This window comes from Prenolepis imparis, unplaced genomic scaffold (assembly GCF_030444845.1).
Source record: "Prenolepis imparis isolate NDT839.2.m4 unplaced genomic scaffold, iyPreImpa1.0 SCAF_1, whole genome shotgun sequence".
In the NCBI taxonomy this organism is placed as follows: domain Eukaryota; kingdom Metazoa; phylum Arthropoda; class Insecta; order Hymenoptera; family Formicidae; genus Prenolepis; species Prenolepis imparis.
The window spans coordinates 13,944,827-13,972,815 of NW_028141159.1; the positions used below are offsets into that span (position 1 = coordinate 13,944,827).

The 27,989-nt window shown below is 37.2% G+C and overlaps 2 protein-coding genes across 4 annotated transcripts in view; one reads left to right on the forward strand and one right to left on the reverse strand.

Moving 5' to 3' along the window:
- Positions 1–3,147: 3,147 nt before the first annotated feature.
- Positions 3,148–27,989, forward strand: part of LOC145943706 (uncharacterized) — a 35,475-nt gene continuing 10,633 nt past the window's right edge. For both annotated transcript variants that reach the window (XR_014426574.1, XM_083051517.1), the window contains exons 1-2: positions 3,148–5,413; positions 18,994–19,166. Coding sequence is in view for 1 of the 2 variants with exons in the window: in XM_083051517.1 (XP_082907643.1) it covers positions 4,459–5,413; positions 18,994–19,166 (1,128 nt within the window). In the remaining variant the exon portion in view is untranslated. The remainder of the gene's footprint in view (positions 5,414–18,993; positions 19,167–27,989) is intronic.
- Positions 12,826–27,989, reverse strand: part of LOC145944116 (uncharacterized) — a 151,259-nt gene continuing 136,095 nt past the window's right edge. For both annotated transcript variants that reach the window (XM_083052271.1, XM_083052354.1), the window contains one exon: positions 12,826–13,090. In XM_083052271.1, coding sequence (XP_082908397.1) covers positions 13,085–13,090 — 6 coding nt within the window. In that variant the 3' untranslated portion in view covers positions 12,826–13,084. The remainder of the gene's footprint in view (positions 13,091–27,989) is intronic.

The following is a 27,989-nucleotide window of genomic DNA, read 5'->3' on the forward strand; positions in this document are numbered from 1 at the left end:
TATGATAGTCTAATATCAATCAAAATTTCTCAAAGTTCTCTCTCTCTCCCAAAATACTTTCTTTCTTCTTATCAATAATCTCTATGCCAACGAAATACTGTCACCGATAACCGGATATTTCCACCCTTCGAGAGATGCGAACAGCTTCAATTCTGGTACAAAGGGGTTAAACGGGAGGACAGAAAATCTCGCGATTGCGGGGAAAACGATGATGGAAGAACGGTTAAGAGGAGACGAAGAAGTAGTAGAAGAAGAAGAAGAAGAAGAAGTAGAAGGAGAAGATAGAGGAGATCGAGGGGGCTCTAGAGAGGAAATAAGAAAACGACGAGTCGTTGAAACGGGCGTGCTCGGGCAGCTCGCGCATTGGTGCACCGTTGTGCACGATGTGTGCACAGTCGCCATGCTGAATACCCCCACTTTTGCTTCACGTGTCGAGCACCTACACATGCTGCTGCCGCTATCGCGGCCACACGCGCCGTCTTCGGTAGGGTGAGAAATCGAGCCTCACCAGTTCCGCCATGGGGGTCGGTTGTTGTATGCGACGAGGGGGCGACGAGGGGGCGAGGAGGAGAGAGAGGAAACGGAGAAAAAAATATAGAAGGACCTAAGGGGTTGGATGCAATTTCAGAAAGCCAACTCGCGCTGTGCAGCTTCCTCTAATTGAAGCGAGCCGGTGGTTCGCACTTGCTGGACAGGGTATATTTATTAAGAAGACATGTATGTGTTTTTTCCTTTAAGATTTAAATTACACCATTGTATTCTCAAAAAGAGAAAAAGGAGTACTCTTTGTGTGGAACATATATTTCGACAAATAATTCTACTGGATTTTTCAGTGATAATTAAAAATATAGTTGAATAAGGGATGATTTTGCAGCGTTAAATCGAGCAATCATTTATTATAGCAAAATTGGCAAGAAATTAATTTCTTTGTACGAATTTTTTCTTCTTCTTTCTCTCTTTTATGCGTGATATTATAATAATTAAAAATGCGCGCAGATTATTTCATCTAAGGCATGTAGCGAGGCGCGCTACTAAATTAATATGATTGAAAGTATAATGACGCAAATCGTCAAGCTGAGAGCGTCTACATTTGCACGCGTTGTAAATGCCGTTCGATATCATTCGAACATATGTAACATTAAAAGTTAATCGATTATTCCTGGCGAGATGAGGGCCTCGTGATTGAGTGCCTCCAATCTCACGCGATATGGCATTTACCGAGCGTCTCCGATCCATCGTCCTTTGATACGTCGATTGATTCGTTCTAACTCTGATTAGACGTAGCGATTTAGCACGGAATTTATTGTCGCTGATAGACCTCGCTCCATCGTCATAATGGAATATTTCTTCTTATAACATATCGAGCGAATCGATATCGATTTGCGAGGGAATGCAATTTGCACGTGCTACACCATACACCTTTAATAACAATATTCAGCGTTTTAAAACTGCGTAACACTAACTGACAAGTAGTTATAATATGTTTAAAACGAAATATCTCTATAGAATTTATGGTCTTTGGCTACAAGATTTGCCGCATTCATCTAACCATAATTTATTAAATTCAAATGTTAATTTTTTTAGTGAAAATTTAATGATTATATATCCACTTCAATATTTCAGAACTATTTAAATAAAAAAGAAACTTCTTGTAATTCAATCGAGCCTTTAACCAATGAATAGAACATTATTACGATATTTTTATTAATTACTTATAAAGTATGAGATCGCAAAAAAATGGATATTTTGTATAAATGTCAATCAATGTATTTGTGCCATGCGCTCGTTGTCATATTCGTCCTTATTTTCAACGTGATTTCGAGACTAACATTGATTACAAGCAAATAGTTAAACAACCAAAAGATAAACGTCAATTATGAAATATTCACTCGGTTGACAGCAGTGCTATCCACGAGTGCTTTCAACATCTTGACAAGAGCGTCAATTGGCGCCGTCGGGCGACGTCTTAATTGCACAATTACGTCTATCAAATTATACGGCGATATCGTTTTTACCGTTAGGTCCTTCGTTAATTGTAGTATCACACAGATATTTGATCTTTACCGATCATAGCTGCCAATCGCCTCGGAATATCGAGATTTGAAAGGTTTCTGTACGAGATCGCGTGTTCTTTCTTTAACGATGTGATCATCTTTTCATCCGATGAGTATCTGATTTTTGTATCGCATTTAATTCAATAGCTAGTTTTTACTGACCGCAATTTCTGAGACTAATCTATATAAAAACTAATAGAAAGTTAAGTTCCAGGCTCACAAGTTGAAAGAGACTTTTAATTCGTTCGCAATTTATTAAAATAATATTTTTGAAATTTCTTTAAAGCTAAAGAAAGATCGTGAACCTAATTGAAAAATTTCAATATCTAACAATAAGATATATATAGGCTTGCCATGAATTTTTTCACAAGTTTTGTTCTCCCTTTTTTCCTGTTTATTAAATTTTATTTTATTTCATTATAATTTTTTTTGCGTCAAGGTCCAATGTTAAAATTAAATCCATCCCGCCCTATAGTAGCTCATCGTGTAATCTAATGTTGAAGCAATAATTTGTCTTATTTTTAAAGACAAGATCGTTTGCGGTCAAAACAATTTATCTTGAGCGTAAATGTTCCTCTTTCGTTTCTCTCGCGGAAAGGAGACGACAAGAAAGAGAAAGAGAGAGAGAGAGAGAGCAAGGGTGAGTCGCGGTGCGGGAAACGAGAGGAGGGTGGGCCGCGAGTGGGAGCGAGAGCCAGACGTATTAATTAAACGATTCATTTTCATCGCACGACAAAAACGCGAGTTTAACTCCCATCGCCGACTAATGCGTCGCCCCACTGCAGCTTCTACATACCCTCGCAGGAACTGTGATGACCACGACCTCGTTGCTGGTCCCGCACCGTGGCAGAATCGACCAATCGGAGTACCAAGTTCGAAGGTGCACGCCTAGCTCTGTCGAGCACGTCGAGCAACACCGAGCAACATCGAGCAACGCCCATCTTCATGGTCGATTTTCTGGCCCCCACTTGTATGCGCAAAACCGTGCTTTGACGAGGGTGTCCGACGATGGTGGGGCACCAGCGGATCCGGATCCCCACTACGGCGCGGCGAACGTTCGTTTAGCTCGTAATTTGCTCAAACACTCTCAGGCTCTCGTGCCAGAAACATCTGTCAGAGCTGGTGCTCGGTGCTAGCTCTCGGGAGCTGGATTTCACAAAACGCGCGACGCGTGTTCCTATTTTCGGACGTTGCACTTTACGGCGTCCTTGTCTCGTTTTTTTTTCCTCGTCGTCAACGAGGTCGCGATTAGGTCGATGGAGAGTGTCGGACGTGACGTACGTGAGTGGCGTGAGACTTTAGTCAGTGCGACGGCGTTCGTGATTACGACGAAGTACGTTGGTTAAGTTACGCGTGTATAATCGTCTCATTTGGTACATTGTTCATGTACGCGTACGTACATGCAGTTTTGAGTTCAAGTTCAAGAATTGGCTGATTGAAAACACGCTGTGCTTCGACGAACGGCTTGACTCGAATCGGTTAGAATTCAGTCGATTGTCTTCAGATTGTCATTAATGCATTTCTCTTGTGCCGTCTACAAGCCATATGTATGTATCGTGTTGATGAGTTGACTGAATTACTTAGGCCGGTTTTAGCTTGTTACGAGAGGTTGAACCTTTATTTCTTCTTATGGTTACTATCAAAAATGGATATCTTTTCTCTCGCTCCGTCTACTCTGCCTTATAACATCGCTTGTGGTATAGCATCTTGGTGTCTCATATAATACACCTTGACCTTAGTGAAAAAACTCAATATTTATTCTGAAGATATATCCTGAAGTGAAGGTGATTTAGAGGTATTTATGACGAGCTCGTGGATTAGTCGTCTTAGTGATGCGTGAACGGAATACCGAATCTTGACTGCAAGTTGCAAGTGATTGCCGAGACCATCGATATCAATAGATGTTTTAGAAGCAACAAACCTCGTTGTGATTGAGATAAAATAATTAGAGAGTACTCCGAGTTCGAAAGAAATAATTGAGATCGGATACTCTACAAACTAGTGCAACGAAAAAAGACATCGTCGAACTAGTGTACGTTTCAGTAGTGACAATTAATGTGTTGCAGTGACAATGAAAAATTGACAATGTTTATACATTCAATGTTAAGTACATTCGAAAATCTCTTCTTATTTATTAAATTAAATTATCATCTCAATTAAATAAACGCACTATATATATCATATAGCATGTTCTTGGACGATTTATTTTAGAACAATAATAATAAACATTTAATAAGTCAGTGTATCGTCGACAAAGATTACTCGATCGATCCGAGTTAGTCGGCTTCGAGGTGGCCGCGACGATGCGGCGGAATTAATCCGAACGAATTCAGCAAACACAGACGCGTCACGTTGGTTCCGTCACAGTGGGTTGTCCACCGAGGAAGCGTACGATAATCGTACGATGATGCCGCTCGCGCCGACGCCAATCGTCCCGGTGCCGTCCAAGCCGAAGATCGGCTTCAGCATCGACTCGATCGTCGGCGGCGGCGGACAGGGTGGCCGTGAGGCGGAACGTCTGGACCGGTTAGAGCGAAGTCGAGCGCTAGTCGAAATCGAGCGCGACGATGGCAGCCCGATGGAGATAGTCGAGGGCTCGTCGTCGCCGCGAGCACGCCGGATCGCCGCGAGATCGCCTGGCGTTCATTCCGAGGGATCGGACCGGCCTGTCTCCAGGAGCTCTTCCGTCGAATCGTATCCGAACTCGCGACGGACACCCTCGCACGCAACCGGCGGCGGCGGCGGTCACCATCACCATCATCATGGTACCAATCATCACGGACATCCGCATCCGCATCATCATCATCACAATTTGTCGGCGACGACGCATCTGGACTTTCGTGACCTACGAACGACCGTGCACAGCGACGCCTCCAGCCCGAACAACAGTCCCAGTCCGCCGCACAGGATACCGCACGGGGACTCACCGGTCGGCGCGCATCCCCAACCACCCCCCGGGGTGGTCAGACCTAGCCCGAATTACCTCGCGCCGCCGCCCAGCGCCGCGACTGCCGCCGCCGTGGCTGCCGAGCAGCTGAAATCTTTGTACGGTTTACCTGGCCACGGTCCGGCGAACCCTCAGACCGGCCAGAACGAGTATCACACGCAGCAGCAGCTGGCCCTGGCCGCGAATTTGGCTGCGGCTCAACACTTCCAGGCAGCGAATCTCGCGGTGGCGCTCCAGGCGCATCATGGCGCATCACCTCATGCACCCCCACACGGGCCCTATCCCCATAGTGGTGCCCCTGGTGGGCCTCATCCACCGCCTCATCCCCATCAACCACCCAGAGATAGCTACCCTCTGTATCCTTGGCTGCTGTCAAGACACGGACGAATCTTCCCGCACAGATTTCCCGGAGGTACGTGTCCTCGAAAGATTTTCGTTTCATAGTTTATTCATATCCATTAAATTTATATAATTTCGAATATTCTTCAGAATGCTTTAAGAACTAATTAGTATTATATGCCAGGTCAAAAGAGAGATTATAATTTGTTGCAAATTTAGTCATTATTGTGATATATTTTTATTTGGAATTAAACTCTCGGATTTTTTCGCGCTGAGATTTATATACATACGTTGACGTTAACGAGTGTCATCGTCATTAGCTTTAAAATCGTTGAAAATATTTATGTAGCTGCATAAAGAAAAAGGCACTGTTTGATGAGAAAACAATTTTTTATGTTTGGAAGTTAAAATCATCCTCGATAAAAACCAAATTTAGCAAAAAAACTTACGAGATTAATGAGATTTAGGAGACTTATATCTTGTTTTATTTATGTTTATTACACTTAATGTAGACTAAATTTTTATAAGGCTGAAGATATTTTGAAAATAGCTAGACGTATAATTACAGTTACGTCGGGTTATCAGGTAATGATTTATCTGTATGAAAACTACCATTCACTCTCGTTATCGCGAACTATGCGAGATCAATGTGAGCGTAGAAAACATAACAATATATGTAACGAAATGTGATTTCTCAGAGAATATCGTTTAAAGTTTCTTCACTCCAATACACGCTATAAATGATAATATAAAACATTATTTAACTATTGTTTCTTACGTTAAATACCAATTATTATACTGACCGCATAGAAAGTTTGATTTGTAATTATAATTCGATTCGATTATTGTCGTATAACATAAAAATATCTACTAAAACGTCCTCATTGTTTTTATTGAATATTTTTATTAAATATGACGCTGTAAATCTTAAAAATTATCCATCTATTCTATCGCTCCGAATACTTAATATGTTAATTCATCGATATTTTTGTAGTAACATTTAAATAATTTACGTTTGCATTTTCTGTGATATGTCAAAGGACATCGACACACGTTTTTTCATTGTATGTTATCAGGATCGACGTAAATATCATTAATTTGTAGAAGCTGAATGAATCAATTCATCGAGAGAGGGCGATTGCGCGTCCGAATTTCGATGGTGATAATTATTCCTATCCAGTGTCACGTTACGCAAGTATTTCGTAATTTGGATTTTGTAATGTTGTTGTCCTCGGTGCGCGGCGCGTTTCTTATCGCGCGACACGCCAAGCCGAGCAAAACAAGTGTCATTAGTTTTTCCGCATCTTGGCGTCGTAATTAATTTATTTGCTCGCGTTGATATCGCTTTAGTCCAATTACGCGCTTATCGTACTATTAATGGGAAACACAGAAGAAATATATACATATATCGTTGCTCTCTCGAGAGAGAACTCCTCTCTTCGCAACACGTTTCGCATTCGACTCCCCGCAGTTCAGTCGCGATTCCGTTCGCGCGAAGCTGTTGCACGTATGCATAACTTTATGATGGATGATGCCGCTTATCGGTTACGGCGAGATAGCGATTTCTGTCATCCAATATGTATTATTGAACAAATCTCAAGTATCTCGAAGAGATATTTAATGTTTACGACGTGAAGGAAAGCGACATAGCTGGGAAATTAATTTGACTTTTATTAGGGATTTTATTAAAGACTCGATAGAAGATCAATAGTAATGTAATCAATGTCTCTCCCTTCTCTCTTTCTCTCTCTCATATATCTTTGATAATTATAATATATTATGTATATATACTGCACTGAAATCAATCAGTAGTATCAAATGATCTGTTTCCGGCGGATAATATCATAATTTGCTATTGATGATTTTAAACATAATAATATTGATCTAAAAGGGGCAATGAGAGCTGCATTTTTTAAAAGCAAGCAGTTGATTTTGGTCTATACATCTGATTTAATTTTTAGAGTCATTCATTTTAGAATTTCTTATTTTAAACAAACATTTTATCAATTAATCTAATATATTCTTGCTTTACAGATTTCAGTTGTTAATTAGCTGTATATTTTACTTACTATTATTTTGTGTTAAATTTATTGAATTTCTTTTGTAGAATATTCAGCTTTGTCGGCAACAATTTTTTTTGTTTGTTTGGTCAGACTTTCTCCAAAATACCTACGTGCGAAAAATGCTGTTCGATAATTTAGCGACACAAGTCTCGTTTATAGTTATTAATGGAGACATAGGTCTCTATTCTATAGAGAAATCTAACAAATTAGAGAGACGGTAGAATATTCTTAGAAAGTAAAGAAAAGACGTCATCAGTTTATTGAAATCGGCACATATACAGAATGAAAAGTACCAAAATTTTAATATATCGATATTAGACCGTGGTAGAGAAATATATAACGACGCCGTAAAAAAAAAACTAATTTTTTCCAAAAAAAAATTCTCTAACAAATACTATATTAATTCTCGATCTCTCACATATTTTTTCGCATTATTTCTTTTTTTCAAACAATAATTATATGGACAATAATTTGATTAAAAATATCGTAATTATCTTAAGATTTCATTCATAAAAAAAAAAAAATTAATTAAATTGAATAATCATTTCTTTAAACAAGAAAAATAAACAACATTTACATCAAATTTCTAAACAGAGATAAAACAAGAGCCAAAAAGACAAGACATTTTTGTAGAAAAAAAAGAAAGAAAGAAAGGAAGTACATAGCAAAGTATATGACACGATATTTAAATAAAATGTTAAACGCTTAAATCTTGAAAAAAAGTAATATCTACTTTTTAAAAACTTTAAAGTTTATTTAATTAAATAAGAAAGAATGCAAACACAATACAGATGAAAGGCGCATCTTTTTTGTCTGTTGAAGAACTAAAAACGTTAAAATTAAATAAAGAAGATTTTTAATAAGTATACGGTATCTGCTACCCTTTCTATACTCTTCTCCTTAAGGAAGTCCATTTGCTACATTGAAAGGAATCCTATTTTTGTATTCTAATAAAGAACTTAACATATGAAGAAAAAGAACAATACTGTTAAAATACATATTTGTATATAGTTGAAAGTTTTGAAAGATTAATATACTTTCATAGATTAATATACTAACAATAATATACTAAAATGAAAAAAGAAGATTATCTGAAACCTTGAAATTTTACTATTATTTTCAATTTCAAATTTCTCACGTTTATGGAAAAAAGAAAGTAAGAGACATATTACTTCACATTTTATGGTAAAAATTATTCATACTGTTTGTTTAGCAATTTGTAGCCGCGCCTTCGATTATTATCAACGACTACACTAAAAATATTTGTTTGCCGGAACGAGAAATTGGACAATAAATCTGGAGTCCGATTAATAACATAGAAATAGTTTATTGAAAAGAATAATTTCGGACTATCGGACCGACAGAACGCCTTTCGATATCACGCGAATTTTATAAGTATGCGAAAGCAAGAACCGCATGAGACTTTTGATAACAACCAAGGCTGATTATGCGTGTGTTCCCAGCGAGATCCAGTGACTTACATTAGAGACTCGAAATTTCGTTTACCTACGACCATATGACTCAAAACAAATCTCGATCATACGATTTATTCGGCCAATATAACGGATCAACACCGACTTATTTGTCTAGAATTTACTTATTTGCTCGAGATGACATAAGCTCCGAAAAACAAACAATAATTCAGAAATAACAGCCTTGGTCGTCCGAAAATGTTTCGTGCGAAAACATTCGAAAGAAATAAATTGGAATAAATTTCGAATATAATATATACGTTTTCGAACACGATTATTAAAAAATTTTATGAAAAGAATAAGAAACTTTTTTTATGAAAAGAATAGATATTTTAGAAAGCGCACGAATAATTGTTATTCTCGTGGATTATTCTCTTATTTTAAAAAAATATTTAGAATTTCGATAAGTATCTATAGTAAAAATGTTTAGAAATTAAACGATCATGGGACAGCAATATCTCAAGACATCACACATCGACTTCTTTGCTTTGTAACGAGTATTTATCCCGAGAAGCATTGACCCGAATGCAACAAAATTAACTTAAAAATTAAATTAAAAAAACGTGCAATATATTACCGTGAATGTCTCTTATACTGCAAAATTGTGTGAGATTTCGCGCGTCGATCGCGTTTTAATGCAATAAGAACAACGGGACGGAGCATGATGTGTTCGATCGAAGGGTTCAGTCACGTAGAAGGGGCAGCCGCTTATCTAGCAATTAGTTGGTATCGGTAATTACGGTTGAGAAGAGCGAGAGATCCTCTCCCTTTCCCACATTCACTATTTCGTTCGCACACGCGCATACCTACATACATATGTATGTCTAAACACATGTGCGAGTACGCGCTTGCGCGCGCGGAATCGGGAAACCGTCTCGATAAGCAAGTCTTTGATTATTTTCTCTAACCTATTTCACCTCAGTCCTGCCTGCCAACATCCTTAAAGGCTCTTAATGGCGCAAGGAGATCTTCCCTGCATCGCCTCCTTTACGTTGACGGACATTACCGCAACAGTTAATTACCTGTTTTGCTTCGCTTCTGTACAACACTGGTTGTTAGATTCTACCTCGATATTAAAATTTTACAAAATAATTTTTTTAATTAATTTAAATTATTTTAAATTATTTTTATAAATTAAATACGGAAGTTATAGGTACGAGAATACAATCATAAATCGCTTGTGTGATTTACCGCTATAAGATAAAGGTTCCAAAAAATTTTTAGAATCAATATTGGATGTTATCATAATTTTGCATTATCGTATTTATATCTTAATTTTCTAAGATTAGATTCCTTGTGATGTGTCAAGGCATCATGGTTATAACAAAAAAAATCTAGTCTATAATCTTTAGTTTCTATTTAGATTGATTAGTTTCTTGATTGAAAAAAAAAAAAAAAAACTAAATAAAATCTCATAAACGCTAGGAAAACAACTAGTATTTTTTTCTAAAAAAATATATAATCTTAGTTAATTCACAGTTAATTCGTGCTTATTTTAAATCTCCGTTTTACTCAATCAGTAGCTAAATACGGCAAACAACATTTTGCTATCGATGCCGGCAAGTATGTATTATCGTTGTAATTACATCCAAGAGATCTTTCAGATAACTTTAACAGATAGCTTTTCATCCTTGAGAGAAGTCTAATCATCGGTGAGAAGACAATGCTATGTCTGTCTATCGACACGTTCAAGCCGACAAGTCGGGATTGTTTCGAGTAATATTGACGTTAAATACCGCTTAATAAAAACTTTTGCAAAAGTGGAAACTCTATCATCCTCATTTATCATCTCAATGGCAATGAATACGTAGTCGAAGGAAGCGATTCTTTACTCGTACGAGGAAAATTCGGTTTTTTTCCTCGTCGGTATAACGGCAGCATGCTTGCTCATCACCCCGTAAAAGGAAATCGTTCGGTTTTTCACGCGTGTCGTTACTTTGATTGCATTTCCATCCTTTTATCAACACTAATTATACAACCGATGGCAAATTGCATTCCCTCGTGTTCGCTTTGGACAATTCGATGGATGTCTTAATGATTATCCTTCGTGGCGCAGCAAGTAACCATCTCGATCGCGGTGGCCCTAATTGCCTGTAATGAAGATTCACAGACTCTGGAAAGACGCACATATTATGGATGTGTATATCCGTGCATGTGACTCTCTCTAAAAAATGATCTCACTAAAAAAAGAAAAAAAACTCGCGCCGATAATGCAAACGGAAAATTAGTATTAACGGCAGAAAAGCCACTCTCGGCGCGAAGCTATTCCTGAGATTGATCTTCGAGACTTATTAAGTAGTCTGACTTCTTTTCTTTTCATGATACGATAGAGGCGACTTGGTTGTGCTTGTATACGAGCGAAAAGTGGAAAGTTGCTCTTAAAACGTTCGTAGAAAGGACGCGTGCGTATCTGGAGCTGTCATTACGGTTGATGGTGTTGTGCAACTTTGTTTCCGTGCACAAGCGCGGATAATTGAAATGATATATACGTATTAATACACCGAGGAATGATAATTGAATGAATGTGGCGAAAAATTTCAGGTGAACGTTTCATCTCATTCCCAAAGAGTATACATATTTTATAATATAAATAAACACTAAGTTGTACAAAAATTCATATTCCGAAGAATAATAAATTGATTTTTTGACATAACGTACTACGAAAGCAAAACAATATTTTCGTTAAAATGAAAAATGAATACTGTCACAAGGCACAAGGTTGAGTTAATCCGTAATTAAAATAACATTTATCTCTGATACAAAATATTCAGACAATAGTTAACTTTCACGGATACAGATGGATACTAGGGAGCAAAGCTCTTTAACTATTTCCTTCCTTGAGTTATGGACATCATTTGAATAAAATTTCTACTGTATTTCTATTGTCAGAACTTCTCTTATGTTATAAACTTTTTTTTCAAAGAATGCCAATATTTACGATCGAGAAATTGGCGTTTTTATAAATTTTCTGGAATAACTCTTTTCATTTCGTCTAATTATTTCATATGGAACGTCGCAGCGGTAACTTGGTCGAGCAATCGCGTAATTGCAACGGTTCTCTGTTGCCAGGAGAATAAGAGTATTCTAAACGCGATGTTATCTCGAGCATGAAACTTACATTTAAATGTTCTCGTGTAATGGTAATCGTTTTGCACATTAATGCTTTGTAGTCGCTTTTTCATGCGGGACTGCGATTATGAATGCGCAGCTGATCGGTTTTACCTGTGCATTGTATATTTCTCAATAAAAATACGCGCAAGTTAATAAAACGCCGATGATGACGTGACTGCATATTCCTTGTAACCGGCATTTGCGATTTTATAATATTAAATTCTGTTTTAGTGTGAGTGAGAATCGATCTCTAGTAGTTAAATGAATTTTTTACGTAGTCAAACTTAACATATGACAACTTAATATGTAACTCTGTTCTGAAATATGTACGAATAGCTTGAGATATACTATAATTTAAAAAGTTTTGTAATTTTAATTAATGTAATAGCTGCGGTGATATGATTACACGTATTACATGTAATCACATATCTATTATATGAAATTATATCGTACACGTATATGTAGATGTACATTTTTACTTGTAGAAATTGGGCAAAATTGTAAAGGAGATAAGCGAGAATATTTCTCGCTGCGCTCTCTCTACAGGAGCAAATCTTTTACTCGTTTGTCAAACGCATTAAGTTGCATCATTTTCATTTTTGCAATTTTAAATTAAATGTTATTGCGAACGCGGACTAATGCAAGCGACAAGATAACCTGAGTATGTGTGCTTGAGCGTTAAATAATAATATAGATTTTCTAACGATTCGCTCGCTCTCTCTTTCTCTCTCTCGATCTCATGAATTTCTTACGAACATTTCCGCTAACGAGTCTTAATCAATGGTTAGTTCTCCTCACAGAAATACGATACCATTGTCAACAATTGGCTTGGTGCGCGAATTGCTCGGCTGTTGATTGCGCGCGCCTTTCGTGATTCCGCGCCCGCTGCGCGAGAAATCGCTGATATCCGGTATCGGATCGAACACTCGTTATGCGCTGCCGTGTAATTAAATAGTAATAATTCACTTACCGACGCCGTTTATCGTTGTTGTTGTTGTGCGTACCCTCGGAATCCGGGGCCAAGCGATTTTGGGTAATCGCCCAAGCGAAATTCTCTAATCCATTCACCGCTTTAATACTTCTTTTACAGCTGAGTATTTATACCTGAAACAAATTTTAATTGATTTATCAGTGATTTATGATTATATTAATTTCGGAAATATTTTTCTGTTTTTAAACAAACCGGTTGGCTAATTTAAATTGTTTTTTTTTACAGAGAAAAATAAGGTGTTAAGTTAGTTAAATTACAATTTAGGATAATCGAACAATAAACCGCGTAAAAAAATTTATATTTAAAAACTTTAATTAAACATAATATTTTATGTTAAAAAAGAGAGAAAAAAAGTGAGATTTTATAACAGACGATTTTTATAAGGTTGATAAATTCTTATATTTTTCAAACTTTTGTAAAAACTCGAGATAAATGCTATTAGATTGTTAAAATGATTTTAGCGTTCATGATATGAACTAGATCACATGAAAAAAATTAGCCAATCCAATTGGACAATTTAATTTACGATTAATCATATAATCGTGACTTGATCGCGATAGAAACAAATATTGCTTAAATTATAGTATTATGTATAAATACATTATAATATACGCTTGGTGTTGCATCGATATCTAGGAAGTTATGAATACTATCTACATTTCAAATTGAAGCGCCTACGCGTTTTACACCGCGAGTTTAAAGGCAGGTTCGTGTCCATATCGATATCTGCATCTGCATGATCGCGCGCGGTCTATGGTATATCGTTAAAAATACTTTATGCAAGTACATGGTTCGCAAAACTTTCGTGAATATAAAGCTGCGCGACATGGTTTCCGTCGTCGTGACGTAGTATATATGCAAATGTCATTCTCGGTGACTATCACTTTGTTTACGCGTTTCCACGGTATACAAAAAAATGACGTACACACAGTACGTAAAAGTATGCAAAACGCTTGAAGTTATTTACGATTTCAGCGTGTAATAGCTACATTATGGGCGTTTTTATCGAAGACGACTGTATAAACTATTTGTTGAATATTCCTATCGCAAAATAGAGTGTATGCCGATGCTATGTCCTGCATAATTATTAAAATGAAATATAATATTTTTTCCCATATATTTTATGATATATATGCGTGTAAAGTTTTAAATCTTTCTCATCGTGTAAAGATGTAACATTTAAGATATTATATTATCGAGCTTTATAAGATATTGTTCTCAATTTGTCGCGAAATTCTTACTATATCCGTTGGCGCTAATAATCGCCATTAGCGCGAATTCGATTATGCTTTAAATAGTCTCTCTCGTAAAACCGGTCGCGGCCGTTTGCATCGAGGCAGACTTTACGACCGCGACGTGCCAATCACCCTTTTGTCGCGGGGGAAATGGAATTTTCTCGCGTCATTTCTATTCCATTCGCAAATTACCGGTAGCGAAATCAAAGGACCGCGTCGCCGCCTAATCAATCGCGGGCTATTAAAATCATTAAATGGCTCCGCTTCGGCGGGCGAAGTGTCATTTCGTAATTGCTGTGCGAGTCGAATATTTTATTAACTAACTTACGATTCTTAGGCGCGACATTATGATATGATATTATGACAACTTAGCCATGTATATATTGTCATTATTATTATATAAAACTTATTTAATGGTTATTTTATGGAGGAAGGGGGAAATAGATATGAAATAACTATATAAAATTTTATTATGTCATTTTACGACATTAAACAATTAATCACTTTTATACAAGTCACATTTGCCGTCGTAATTATATATACCTAATACATAATTAATTACATGTATTGCTGCAATTATAAGATCTCTGTAAGAATGCACGAGACGAAGAATTTTATCGCAGCCCCAAAGTTCAAGGTTACCTTCAGCCTTGAATTAAATGTTGGTCTAACTTTTAATTAAACTTCCGATGAGATTAACTCCTCATCTCGCACAGTTCACAATTCACTATATTTACGGCCAGTTGCCAGTTTGAAATTATCCGACGGCAAACGGAATTAAATAGATCGGTTTCGAATAATTAATAGCGTCACGGTTAATTATTTCAGATATGTGAAATTACTCCGTGAAAAAGTGCGACGACGATCGTCGCTGGAATTACGGTAGCCGCGAGAAATAATAAAGTCGAGCAATCAGCTAAAGTACCGTGACATCACACTATAGGTTCTCTGCAATTTATGAACTGACTTTTAACGAAGAAAAGAAAAATTTTTAAATAAAAAGTCTCCCAAAAAAATTTTGTACATAACAGCTGACAGCATTTTATTCGGCGGTATGTTTATCTGGATACGCACATATTTTTTTTCAGTTTCGGTAGAGTCTACCTTTTTTTATAATCCAGAAAAATATGTTACCCCTTTCGGAAGTCCTCGCTTTCTCAACGGATATAATAACACAAATTATCGAACGCCGGCGCATCCACCTTTATATATTTGCATTTTTACTCGTTTCACGATCGCGTCAGCCGTCGTTAGTTTCGCGTGCGAAACTAACGACGTCTCGTCGCACGCTTAGCGACAATTAAAAACGCATTAGAGTGCGATGCGCCAAGCGCGCGGGAGCAACTTTTACGGGCAAAATGCGGTACCAGAGATGTAGGAGAGCTCGAGAGAGAAAGATGGACAAGTACAAGGTTAGATACGAAGTATCAGTGAAAGAGAGAAAGATGGGGGCTCGAGGGAAGCTGACTGCGGAGAGAGGGGGGGATATAATTTGATACGTTTACCATTTGGTCTTATTTTTGAGTAATTTCGAATCGCTCTGGGCGTCTCAGCTGCGAAAGCCGCAGCACAAGCTTCCCGTAATTACAGGCCGTCCGACTCGTCTCTTCGTTCCTCTTCGTTCTGCCTACTATGTCGTTCTTCTCCTCGTCGTCGTCGTCGTCGTCGTCGTCGTCGTCGTGGTTTCTTCTTCGCCTCTTCTTCTTCTTCTTCCTCTGCTGCTGCTCGGCAAAGGACGAGTTAAGCGCGCCGCTCTAGGCGATGTCTAGGAAGCTCTTAAGGAATCGCTAACGACGACGAGCTATCCACGATGAAGTATCTATTCCGCGATCTCTCGTCGCGCGATCGATATGGATCGCGAATCCCAGATCGCCCGCATTCCCGAAGATCAGATATAAAATCTTTCTCGCGTTTTTTATTTCTTCTCTCTCTCTCTCTCTCTCTCTCTCTCTCGAATTAAAAAGAAATAAAAAATGTACTTAAAATTATTAAATATATACACACATATCGTGGGATAAAATACTGAAATGATTAAAATGATAAAAATATGTGACACCAGAAAAAGCGGATAATTGTTTGTTACGCGCGTCTATTATTTCACACTTTTCTCGCGTCGTTAAACGTAATTCCAGCCATCCAGCTAACTGATTAATTATTGACGAAACGCGATTGTTACTTCATAGTTTGCGGATCATGGTTGCTGTACGCAAAACATACGTCGCGCATTCAAAATTGCGGCCGAGCACAGTCGCAGTAAGAGTCATCGCATTACTATTCATTACCCACATAAATAGCGATCGCTTCACGCACGGGCGCGCCGCTAATGATCCTTTATTCCGTTGCTGTAATTAGCGTCGACCGTGTACCTGTAGAAACTCGCCCGTTTGTGTGTAATTCGATACAATTTACATTTATCTAGACTCTCACTCCCTTTGTTGTTGGAAATAACAGAAAGAAGGAAATTATATCGCGGGACTTTAAATTAAACCGATAAATTATTACGTTACGACACGTGAAATGTATAATATATTAATATATTAATTTACCTTTAAATGGTCGACAAATTTGTCATATAAATAATTTATTCATGAGAATCGTTAAGATAAAATGAAGCATTTTTTTGACGTTACACTTCTCCAAGCCCGTGAATTATGTGGATCACGGAAGCGGCTGCGTCGCCACCTCCAGATAGCGCTGATTAATGCGTCTATTCGCACGCGAGGCGCTTTGATCCAGCTAAGGATCAACCTTTGCCGCGCGATTCGCAAGAATGTACTCGCACGTGGAAGCGCATCCTATTTAAGCAGCACACGCCTGCGTGTACGCGACGTGCTCATTAAGAGGCTCGTTTCGCGATTCTTCTGCGAAAACGCGATCCTGAAGAATGACAACGGGATAAACGAGGCGTCGAGCAAAACAGTGATATAAAGCTATAAATATATTTCCAGAGAGACATGCTACTTAATTAAAATCTTCTCGTGATTTTATACACATCTTCCTTTTTAATAACTATAAATTAATGCTAAATTATATGAAAGTACTCATTATTTCACAGAGTCTTTTGTTTCTTAAAATGAGGAAAATGTCAATTCTATAGCATTGTGACAAAAGGTCACATTTGAAACGATACGTCTATAAACTCGGCTAAAGAAAATTATATAAGTGATTGTTTCGCGATGCAAATGAGATTTGCACTATCGGGTGGTCTCTATTCTGGTATCAAGGACACTCTACGTCTATTTGACCCTAAGTCACGGGTACCAACAGGTACATTGACCGAGTATCGGCAGCATTAAACGAAATGATTCATCGGCCAATCGCGATACTACTCGATACTAGTCGATGCGTCTCATCTATTTTTAGATCACTTTGTTAGCTCTAACGCGCGCGCTGCAATTGCGAATTTGCAGCCGGTAGAAATATGGGAAACGTACAGATGGTTAGAGGATATAGCAGTCGCTCGGCTATCCAGTTATTAACTTGTCAGTTTCAGCCGCGTGGATCCTGGTGGATAAATTTTTCGCAATGCAAATGATACGATTCACCGTTGCGGTTGTGTGTACGTTAGACCGGTTACTAGCTGTATAACCTACTGAGCGTGACTTATTTAGATCACTTTGCGCGCTGACGCTGTAATTTAGAAACCGCAATGAATAATAATACGGAAAGTATACGTGCAGATGCTAATTAATGCCGGGTGATCACAATGCGGAAAAGGAGAAGAAAGTCTAATATTTTGTTGCATTTACTTTTATGAATTTCACACTCTTATATCCCATTGTGTGCAAAGTATGCCGTTTTCGAACACTCTTTTTCTTCTCGGGCGACTTCTACAAGTGATTTCAATTTCAGTACCATTCGTATCGATATCATTGGCGCAATTTTTTGCCCCCCACGATCTCATTGCCGAGTGCTAGAAATCGGATTAACGCATTGCATGAGACACGGTCGGAGAGGTATAATCACGCGTCGAAGGGAAACCGTGCGGGGCGACGTGGCGATTTATCGTCCCGTGCTTTCCGCTAAAGCATCTCGGGTGACTTCCGGCAGACGTGGCTATCGGCCGATCGACATGGCTTTTTCGTGGTAGAATACTCAATTACCTGGCCCCCGAGTTCCTGGCTCCTTCTCTCTCCGCCTCGAGACTAGGTGTTTCTTTTCTTTCTCCGTCGGCACGCACTGCCCTACAGTTCGTGAACGAATTTGTGTGGCTTGCGTGTCGGTTTACATATTTTCAAGGCGAGACTACAATACACACACACACACACAGACACTAGCCGGATGACGTCGCGGCGTTTAACAATTAATTAATCGTTAATAAATCGTACGGGTCTGTTTTTCTTCTCCCCCATCTTTGCTTATGCCAATTGACTCTTGTCTGATCACGAGAAAACTTTATATGCGGGCTTTATATCCTCCAGTGTAATTTAATTACTATTTAAATTTGTCGGCATTGAGTTATGGGTTCTTACCTTTGTCGATTCATATCATACGATTAATTATTTAGATTCACAATATTTTTCTTCTTACTTAATGATATCCTCTTCGTCTTTTATTTTTCCTTCGCTGCGCGCTTTCACTTTATCTTTCGAGTTTTAATTAAAGTAATTTAATGATATATTATTAGGTTCTATTAAAATTTGTGAAATTAATTCTCTTATATATACATATATAAATTAAACTTAAATACTTTTGAATTTAATTTAAGAGTCAATTTCATTCTAGAGTTATAATTTAATTTGAGTGCTCATTTTTATTTTAATATTTTACTCGCGTTTCAGGTCCTGACATACCCGGCTTCCTGCTTCAACCCTTCAGAAAACCGAAGAGAATAAGGACAGCCTTCAGTCCGAGCCAACTGCTGAAATTGGAACACGCCTTTGAGAAAAATCACTACGTCGTCGGCGCAGAGAGGAAGCAGTTGGCGCAGACGTTGTCGTTGACAGAAACGCAGGTAAGAAAATTTATATCGTGAATATATCTTTTTTAAATATAATCTCACGTATCGTGCAAAAATAAATTAAATTAAAGCTCCTGGCTCCTTTCCGACCATGTCGAAATCGTGACGTCAGAGGCGAGAAAACACACGCTAAAATTTCTTAGATGCCATTTCGAAATAAAAAAATATTTCGATGAAACAGCACTTCAGATGGCTTTAACACACTCTTAAAAAACCCCGAAAACTATCATTTCCCCTTTATAATCAATCAACAGCTGTAAAATGTAATATTATGAAGCCCAGTCCGTCTGGTCTTTGCACATGCGCAGTCATTCCGCATGTCAAAGTCTGATATCTCGATCATTTTACAGATGTTAATTGATTATAAAGGGAAAAGGATAGTTTTCGGGGGTTTTTAAGAGTGTGCTAAAGCCATCTGAAGTGCTGTTTAATCGAAATATCTTTTCATTAAAAAATGGCATCTAAGAATTTTCAGCGTATGCTTTCTCACCTCTGACGTCACAATCCAATATGGCCGCGGTGAGCACCCAGGAGCCTTAAGGCAAATAATTAAATATAATTTTTAATCAAACTCAAAACTCTTAATTGAAATTGCTTTTGCAATTATTAATTCTAACAAGCCAATAATAATAATAATTATTATTATTATTATTTCCCATCTCTCTTCAACTCTCGTGAAAATTATCAAATAACATCGACTATCTTGTAAATCAAATATTTAATAAGATTGAAAATTGATTAATAATCAATTTTCAGTTGATTTAATCAATCAGTTTGATTAAGAATGATAATTAGATTATCTCTGATGCACATGTATTTCCTATTACCGAGTGTGGTATACGTTATGCAAATGCTACGCAGAATTAATAAAGCAATGTCAGTGACGCGACATTAGCATTCTCGGGACACGTTAAGCAAGATTGATATTTCTTAGAAGGGATCGCCAGGAGAGAAACGCGAATCGCGCGGTCTCGTTCAGAGTTGTATGTATTCGCGTATATGAGATGTAAACGCGCCTCATTGTTTTCTCTGTTCGTTTCGCAGCAATAATCACCTCATTTACACTTCGTTTGCCGCGCTGAGATCCGCACGCGATACGCTCTTCATAAAAAAGCAATTATATCATTGTAGTAATGCAATGTGTCCGACACTTCATCGTCGGGGCACGCGAAGCCGACATTGTAAAAATGATATCTCCTCGTAATAATTATTTTTTTCGCACTCGATATATAAATTATGGATCATTATACATCGATTTTATACCGACGTTAATTAACCGATCGCTTCCATCGCTTCTTTATTTCTTTGTAGGACTGTAGAATTGGCTACAACGATAATGACAAACAGTTATGATTAGCATTAATTGAACATTACTGAACATATGTAGCTCTATATCGGATTAGTTACGGAAAAAAACAGGAAGATTGACAATTATATTGATGAGCTTGTCCGTAAACAAGATTTGCTCACAAGGACTATCCGTTAAACGTATATTCAACTAGTATCGTATTTCAGTATTATTAATATTGCGGTAGATTATAATATGATACCAAACGCGATAGATTAATGCAATCCGTCGGCAATATTTATTAGCGGTATCATCGATATTTATTATCATCAAGCTTGAAAATTACATTAATCTCTCGTCGAGCCATTACAGTGTCGCTTCAGAGATTCTATAGATATTAAACAGCACTACGTCTACACAATTTGCAATTAGAGTTTGAGCATTAAAGAGAGCATGTTTTAGAGCTCGCATGACAAATAGAGCTGCTTTAAAATTTCCAATTAGCCAGCATTCGCGTGTCAAATAGAGTCGATTTAAAATCTCTAACTACCTATAGTCGGGATATCATAAATAGAGTTCGCGATCGAATGTAACAATGGCTATGCACTATTATACTCGCGCGAACTTTAATGGCGCGGATCGAGAACGGGAGAGAGAGAGTGAGAGAGAAAAAGAGAGAGGTGGGAAGAGGGGAAGAGAGAAAGAGACCATCGACACTGTATAACGAGGGGATTGATATGCTAATCCGTGACCGAAGGGTGGCCGTGTGTCTTTCGGTGGTGCTCGATACCGTTTCGTTCGCACACATACACGCGCGTCGGCGAAGACATATGTAAAATCGTGCTCCAGATGCGCTGTATCACGTGCGCGCGTGTGTTACGTATTCCATAGGCGTAACGCGCGCACCAAAAAAGGGCGAGGTGACAAGGAAGGGTTAACGGGATGGGAAATTAAGCCGAGAGAGAAAGAGAAAGAATCACCGAGAGAGGAAGCCATCTTGGACCATGGAATATTCTCTAAACAGATTTCTGATGCGCGTTCTCTTCTTCATCCTCTCCTTGCTCATTTCTTTGTTGTACTCCGTTTAATTCGCGTTACAATCATGCAACGTTTTAGGGTAGAATTCTTTAATATAACTCTTTAATATTATCTCTTTATATTTGCTATTAAGAACTTGCATTTTGCAAATCTTTTGTTTTATTTTTTTTGTCGCTTCTAATAATTATAGAATAATGTATCTTAAGAATATTCAAGTTTGTTTTTTTCCTTAATGAAAAAAGCGTTAGATTATGTGTAAAATATTCAAGACTCTTTTCCATAGTTAAAATCAATCTAGACTTAAATATACGAAGGAAAGCAAGTATAATGTAGAGAAGGTATAGATAAATGACAACTACTATCGTATCGTAAAAAAACTCCTAGCCACTTGCTAATGCAAATCGTCTTTTACCGTAAAAAAGATAAGCCAAACTGCTTGGAAAATATATTTAAACGGAATCTATTTTTTCTCCATTTCGAAAGTAAGGTCAGTGATTGCGTCTGACAATTGACAATTCCACAAACATTTATTTTTATACATATATACCACATATATATATATTGTATTTATCAAAAAAACATGAGAGATCATAAACAGTAATTATATCCTCTTATTATTATATATGAATTTTTTGTCATTAAGCAAATAGGAAAAAATATACGAGTAATTACGAATAAATAAATAAATAAATAATTCTATAAACTTTGTCATTAAATATTGTTTCGCATGAGAAAGCGCGGAAATAAATGATTATAGCTTCTTTAATTTCCTTCGGAGGGATTTACTATGTTAACAAGACGCGGGGTGTCGATTGGTAAAATTCGCGAGATTTTAAATAAATGCACGGATATTGTCGTTATTATTACGCATCTCATTAGTTCTATAAATCATATAGGTATTTAGGGTGGTATCATTTCAAAGTATTTTTTCAATAGAGAATGGTATATATGTATAGCAAATTTCACGCGAACTTGCGTTAATATTAATAATGAAGAGCTTTGGATTATATTGTTTCGAGCGTATATTGACTATATACTTTCGAGCACGAGAGCGAAGCTGCGACATGATACGACGCCCGCGTGATCGCGATTCGGCGAGTTGTAATGTATTCCCAAGTAATTGCCGGGATAATCACGTGCAATTAGAGCTCTAATGAGGGCCACCGGGTCGCGTGTAACGCGACGTTCGCCTTATGAATCTTAACAAGCGCGAGAACAACTGTGTGTTAGTGTGAGTGCGCGTACTCGTCGCCAATATGTCCTGCACATATGCACGAAAGCCGAAGGATATATAATGTAACTGCTAATTACGCGCCTCTCGCGACGCTGATTGGCTTCCGCGGAGAAGGACGCGCCGGAGGGATACCACTAATGGTGTATCATCTCGATTTGCATAACTGCAGCCGCCGAGGGGACCGCATGAAATGAGACGAACGGACCGCTCGATGAGGGAACTAAATTAAATATCGTGAAAAAAATACCCAAAAATTCGTTGACATATCAATTATTTAATATAATATAATATCGCGTGCACAATTTAATAAAATTAATATTCTATAATATATTAATGTTGTTATGGTCATAACTAATCTATATACATACTTGTTTGTCACAATAATTAATTATTTAATCATTTTGACCGATCGCGAACAATGGGAGAATAATGCGTTATTACCGCACCGGTATATTTTATACCGATATTTTTTATTATCATTTTTGGTGACCGACAACCAAGAAGAGAGAGAAGATACAAGAAAATATTCTATATAAACTAGCGTTTGTAATGAAAGGAAACACGCACAGCAGTATTATTATATATAATTTAGTATTACCAATAGCAGCAGTAATACATCAGTTGCAACGACTATATATAAATGAAGAGCTCAAATAGGAAGAATCGCATGGTGAAATACGGACTTAAAGCGAAAGGTCTCGTTTTTAAAAGCGTTTGGTCCCCCTTACCTACAATTATCGTTCCCATATAAACTACTGTCATTTAAGGTTCACGTTTTTCCTTCTTTTCTTATATTTTTATATTCGAAATGTGCAAAAAAAAAAAAAAGAAATCCGCTCCGCGGAATTTATTTCGTGATCTCTCAACTGACTTAAAACAGAATACTTTCATCTTTTCATCTTTTACGATACTTTAGGTCAAAATATTTTAAAAATAAAAGTAATGTAGAAAGCGAGTCGAAATCAAAAAAATTATAAGTGGAAGATATAAAAGATAAATCAGACATAGAAATGCAATTGAAAAATTTTTACATAAACAAAAAATAAAGAATTATTTTAAATGTTGTGTTTATATTATATATAGATTTATTATAGACAGATTTTTTGGTCCCCCTTACCTACAATTATCGTTCCCATATAAGCTATTGTCATTTAAGCTTCACGTTTTTTCTTCTTTTCTTATATTCTTATATTCGAAATGTGCAAAAAAAAAAAGAAACCCGCTCCGCGGAATTTATTTCGTGATCTCTCAACTGACTTAAAACAGAATACTTTCATCTTTTCATCTTTTACGATACTTTAGGTCAAAATATTTTAAAAATAAAAGTAATGTAGAAAGCGAGTCGAAATGAAAAAAATTATAAGTGGAAGATATAAAAGATAAATCAGACATAGAAATGCAATTGAAAAATTTTTACATAAACAAAAAAATAAAGAATATTATTTTAAATGTTGTGTTTATATTATATATAGATTTATTATAGACAGATTTTTTGGTCCCCCTTACCTACAATTATCGTTCCCATATAAGCTATTGTCATTTAAGCTTCACGTTTTTTCTTCTTTTCTTATATTCTTATATTCGAAATGTGCAAAAAAAAAAGAAACCCGCTCCGCGGAATTTATTTCGTGATCTCTCAACTGACTTAAAACAGAATACTTTCATCTTTTCATCTTTTACGATACTTTAGGTCAAAATATTTAAAAAATAAAAGTAATGTAGAAAGCGAGTCGAAATGAAAAAAATTATAAGTGGAAGATATAAAAGATAAATCAGACATAGAAATGCAATTGAAAAATTTTTACATAAACAAAAAAATAAAGAATATTATTTTAAATGTTGTGTTTATATTATATATAGATTTATTATAGACAGATTTTTTGGTCCCCCTTACCTACAATTATCGTTCCCATATAAGCTATTGTCATTTAAGCTTCACGTTTTTTCTTCTTTTCTTATATTCTTATATTCGAAATGTGCAAAAAAAAAAAGAAATCCGCTCCGCGGAATTTATTTCGTGATCTCTCAACTGACTTAAAACAGAATACTTTCATCTTTTCATCTTTTACGATACTTTAGGTCAAAATATTTTAAAAATAAAAGTAATGTAGAAAGCGAGTCGAAATGAAAAAAATTATAAGTGGAAGATATAAAAGATAAATCAGACATAGAAATGCAATTGAAAAATTTTTACATAAACAAAAAAATAAAGAATATTATTTTAAATGTTGTGTTTATATTATATATAGATTTATTATAGACAGATTTTTTGGTCCCCCTTACCTACAATTATCGTTCCCATATAAACTACTGTCATTTAAGCTTCATGTTTTTCCTTCTTTTCTTATATTCTTATATTCGAAATGTGCAAAAAAAAAAAAGAAACCCGCTCCGCGGAATTTATTTCGTGATCTCTCAACTGACTTAAAACAGAATACTTTCATCTTTTCATCTTTTACGATACTTTAGGTCAAAATATTTTAAAAATAAAAGTAATGTAAAAATGAAAGCGAGTCGAAATCAAAAAAATTATAAGTGGAAGATATAAAAGATAAATCAGACATAGAAATGCAATTGAAAAATTTTTACATAAACAAAAAAATAAAGAATATTATTTTAAATGTTGTGTTTATATTATAATATAGATTTATTATAGATAGATTTTTTACTTATTATTAACAAATTATTGCGATGTAATATATACAAATTTTGTGACGCTGACTTTCTCCGTATTTGTAATAATGTCCGTGCGTGACGTTAATTACCGTTGGCGAGAATTTATTAGAGAAAGCATGTCGTGCTTCGCAGTATCCATCGATGAGATTCGTTATTAATTTATTGTCGATTACGACGACGCCGTTATTATGACGACGCTGGCGTTAATCACGCGCGCAGCCTATCGTCGGAACCGACTTCGCGGATTTATCATTCCCCCGATGAAACGGTGATTAATTATCGCGATAGCCCCATCGGTATGCGTACGGCGAAAAGAAGCGCGGTCCCTATTTAAGACTCATCCGAATCATTAATCTCGCCATTAACTCGATGATTTTTTGGGCGATTGTCTTCGTCAAACATACTTTTGCTAGCGGAAAAATGTTCATTAACAGTGTTTGAACAGCTATTCCTTAATCGCTTTGACAACTTTCATCCTTTAATATATTTTCTCGGCATTTTTACTCTTTCGAAAATTTACCTATCATTTCATTCGATTTCAAGCCTTGTAATTTTCGCGTAAATTATTCTAGGAATTTCAAAAAAACATACCTACATCATATAATAATCTATAGATTTAAATGGCACGCAAACAATAATCGTTTTATTCTCGCAGCTAGAATTGCGATCGAGGAATGCTCGATTCGTTTTCTTTCATACGTGTTCTCGCACTTAATGAGCAGCTACATTAGAGTATCGGTCGCGGTATAAGAACCGTACACTTGCATGGACGATTGCGCTATCGCGGAAAATTGACGCCAATCAACTCATCGGCCTCCCGTCGATCTAACTAACGATCGTTTATACGTGCACAGCTAACTGACGTATTATATTAATTACATCGGTACTCTCTCCCCACCTCCAAGTTCGCTATATTCAACGGCGTCCTATTGGCAATCATATAATTGAACGACATCTATAATCTAAATTAATTGTCGTCAGAAAACGGTCCGCAGAGCGTTCAATGATTAATTACGTCAAATCGAGGAGTCTATTCCAGGACATAATCGATATAGATCATATAGATTAATGGCGAAATTATCTGCGTATTGTTGTTGTGCTATTGTTATTGTCTCAATATCGCATTATATGTATATATTATTTTGATATTTTCTCGAGTAATTTATATGAAAATTTCCCTTCGCTCTCCTCGTCGCAACAGCCATCCATCGCGGGGATATTGCATATTACACTTCGTTACTTTCGACGGCATTGTTTGGACGGGAAATCCATGGACGCGTCTTGAGTGGCCGATAAATAAAGTTCGCCAACGTTCGCACGCACGAAACATCCGTCGTAATTTTTTTCTGCGTAAGTATCCTCCTGGAGAGGATTGTTACATCGTCGTTACACTCGGCTCGGTGGGAGGGTATTATTAACGGCGATAATTAACGACGCGCTGGGCGTACGGCGCGGAAAGAAGGTCAACGATAAATCAGACTATGTCGTGGCGCGGTTTGTTGTTTACAAAATAATCGTGTCGTGGCCGGCGAGTCAGGTCTGTAAATCATGCTTCTTTAATTGCCTCTTATCAGCGTATCCGAAGAACCGGGGGGGGACCACTGGCTCTTTCCCGTCTTGTCGAAAAGCCATCGCGATGGACAATGGTCGACTGCCGGCCTTCTGACGAATCGTTTTGCGGCTTCCGAACGAGCCAATAACGAGTTAACAGCCATACGAGTGCGTACTTTTTTTCCACGTCGTGAAGATTCGCGACGAAAATGGTTCACATTTATCTCTATCGCGTTAAAACGGGAATACAGTGTTTTTTAACAAATTTTTAAATGGTGTTTGCTCGACGAGGGTATATAGGGAGCTGAAATGTATGTATATCTTATATCTTATAGCTGAGATATATGTATATCTTAATATATCTCTCTTTGAGTTTCATCAGAATTGAAGAGTCCCTCTCAATCGACTATCGTCGTCGTATAGCGAAAGTTATGAGAATGATTAAGTTTATTAAATTATTACACAGTATTTTTCTCTCTGCAACAGTATAGTAACAATAAGCGTTTATTATTTTCGGCATAAAGTGGGTGGACAAAGTAGGACAGGTATCTTCGGGCTATCCCTAGGCGGGCAGAATAAACAGCGTCGTATATTTCCGTGGCGCAAATGCGCGGTGATACCGCGACGTTATTAGCATGCCACGCCGTATATTCCCAAAGTAATTTGCATTCGCGTCCCCGTGTTGGTGGGCTATTGTTATATATGTGTCTCGTTAGCAGGCTCTTTCGCGCAAACCGTGCGACATTAATTCGCGAAAAATTCGCGGCCGATTCTTCTTTTTTTCCCCTCCGACCCGATTGTTCCGCTCGAGCGTTTATTTTAAATATTCGACAAAGACGGAAGAAGAGACTTAATCGTCCTTCTCGTCTGGTCCCATCTCTTCTTGTCAGCCTCATCGAGCGAGCAATCTTAGAATCGCGTACTGTTAGTCTTCGGGACGAATTTACGGCTCGGTCGAGCTTATCTCGACGCGATCTAAGAATATATTGTTATTATCAATCTTACGTTACCTCGGCAAATGCATTCTCGC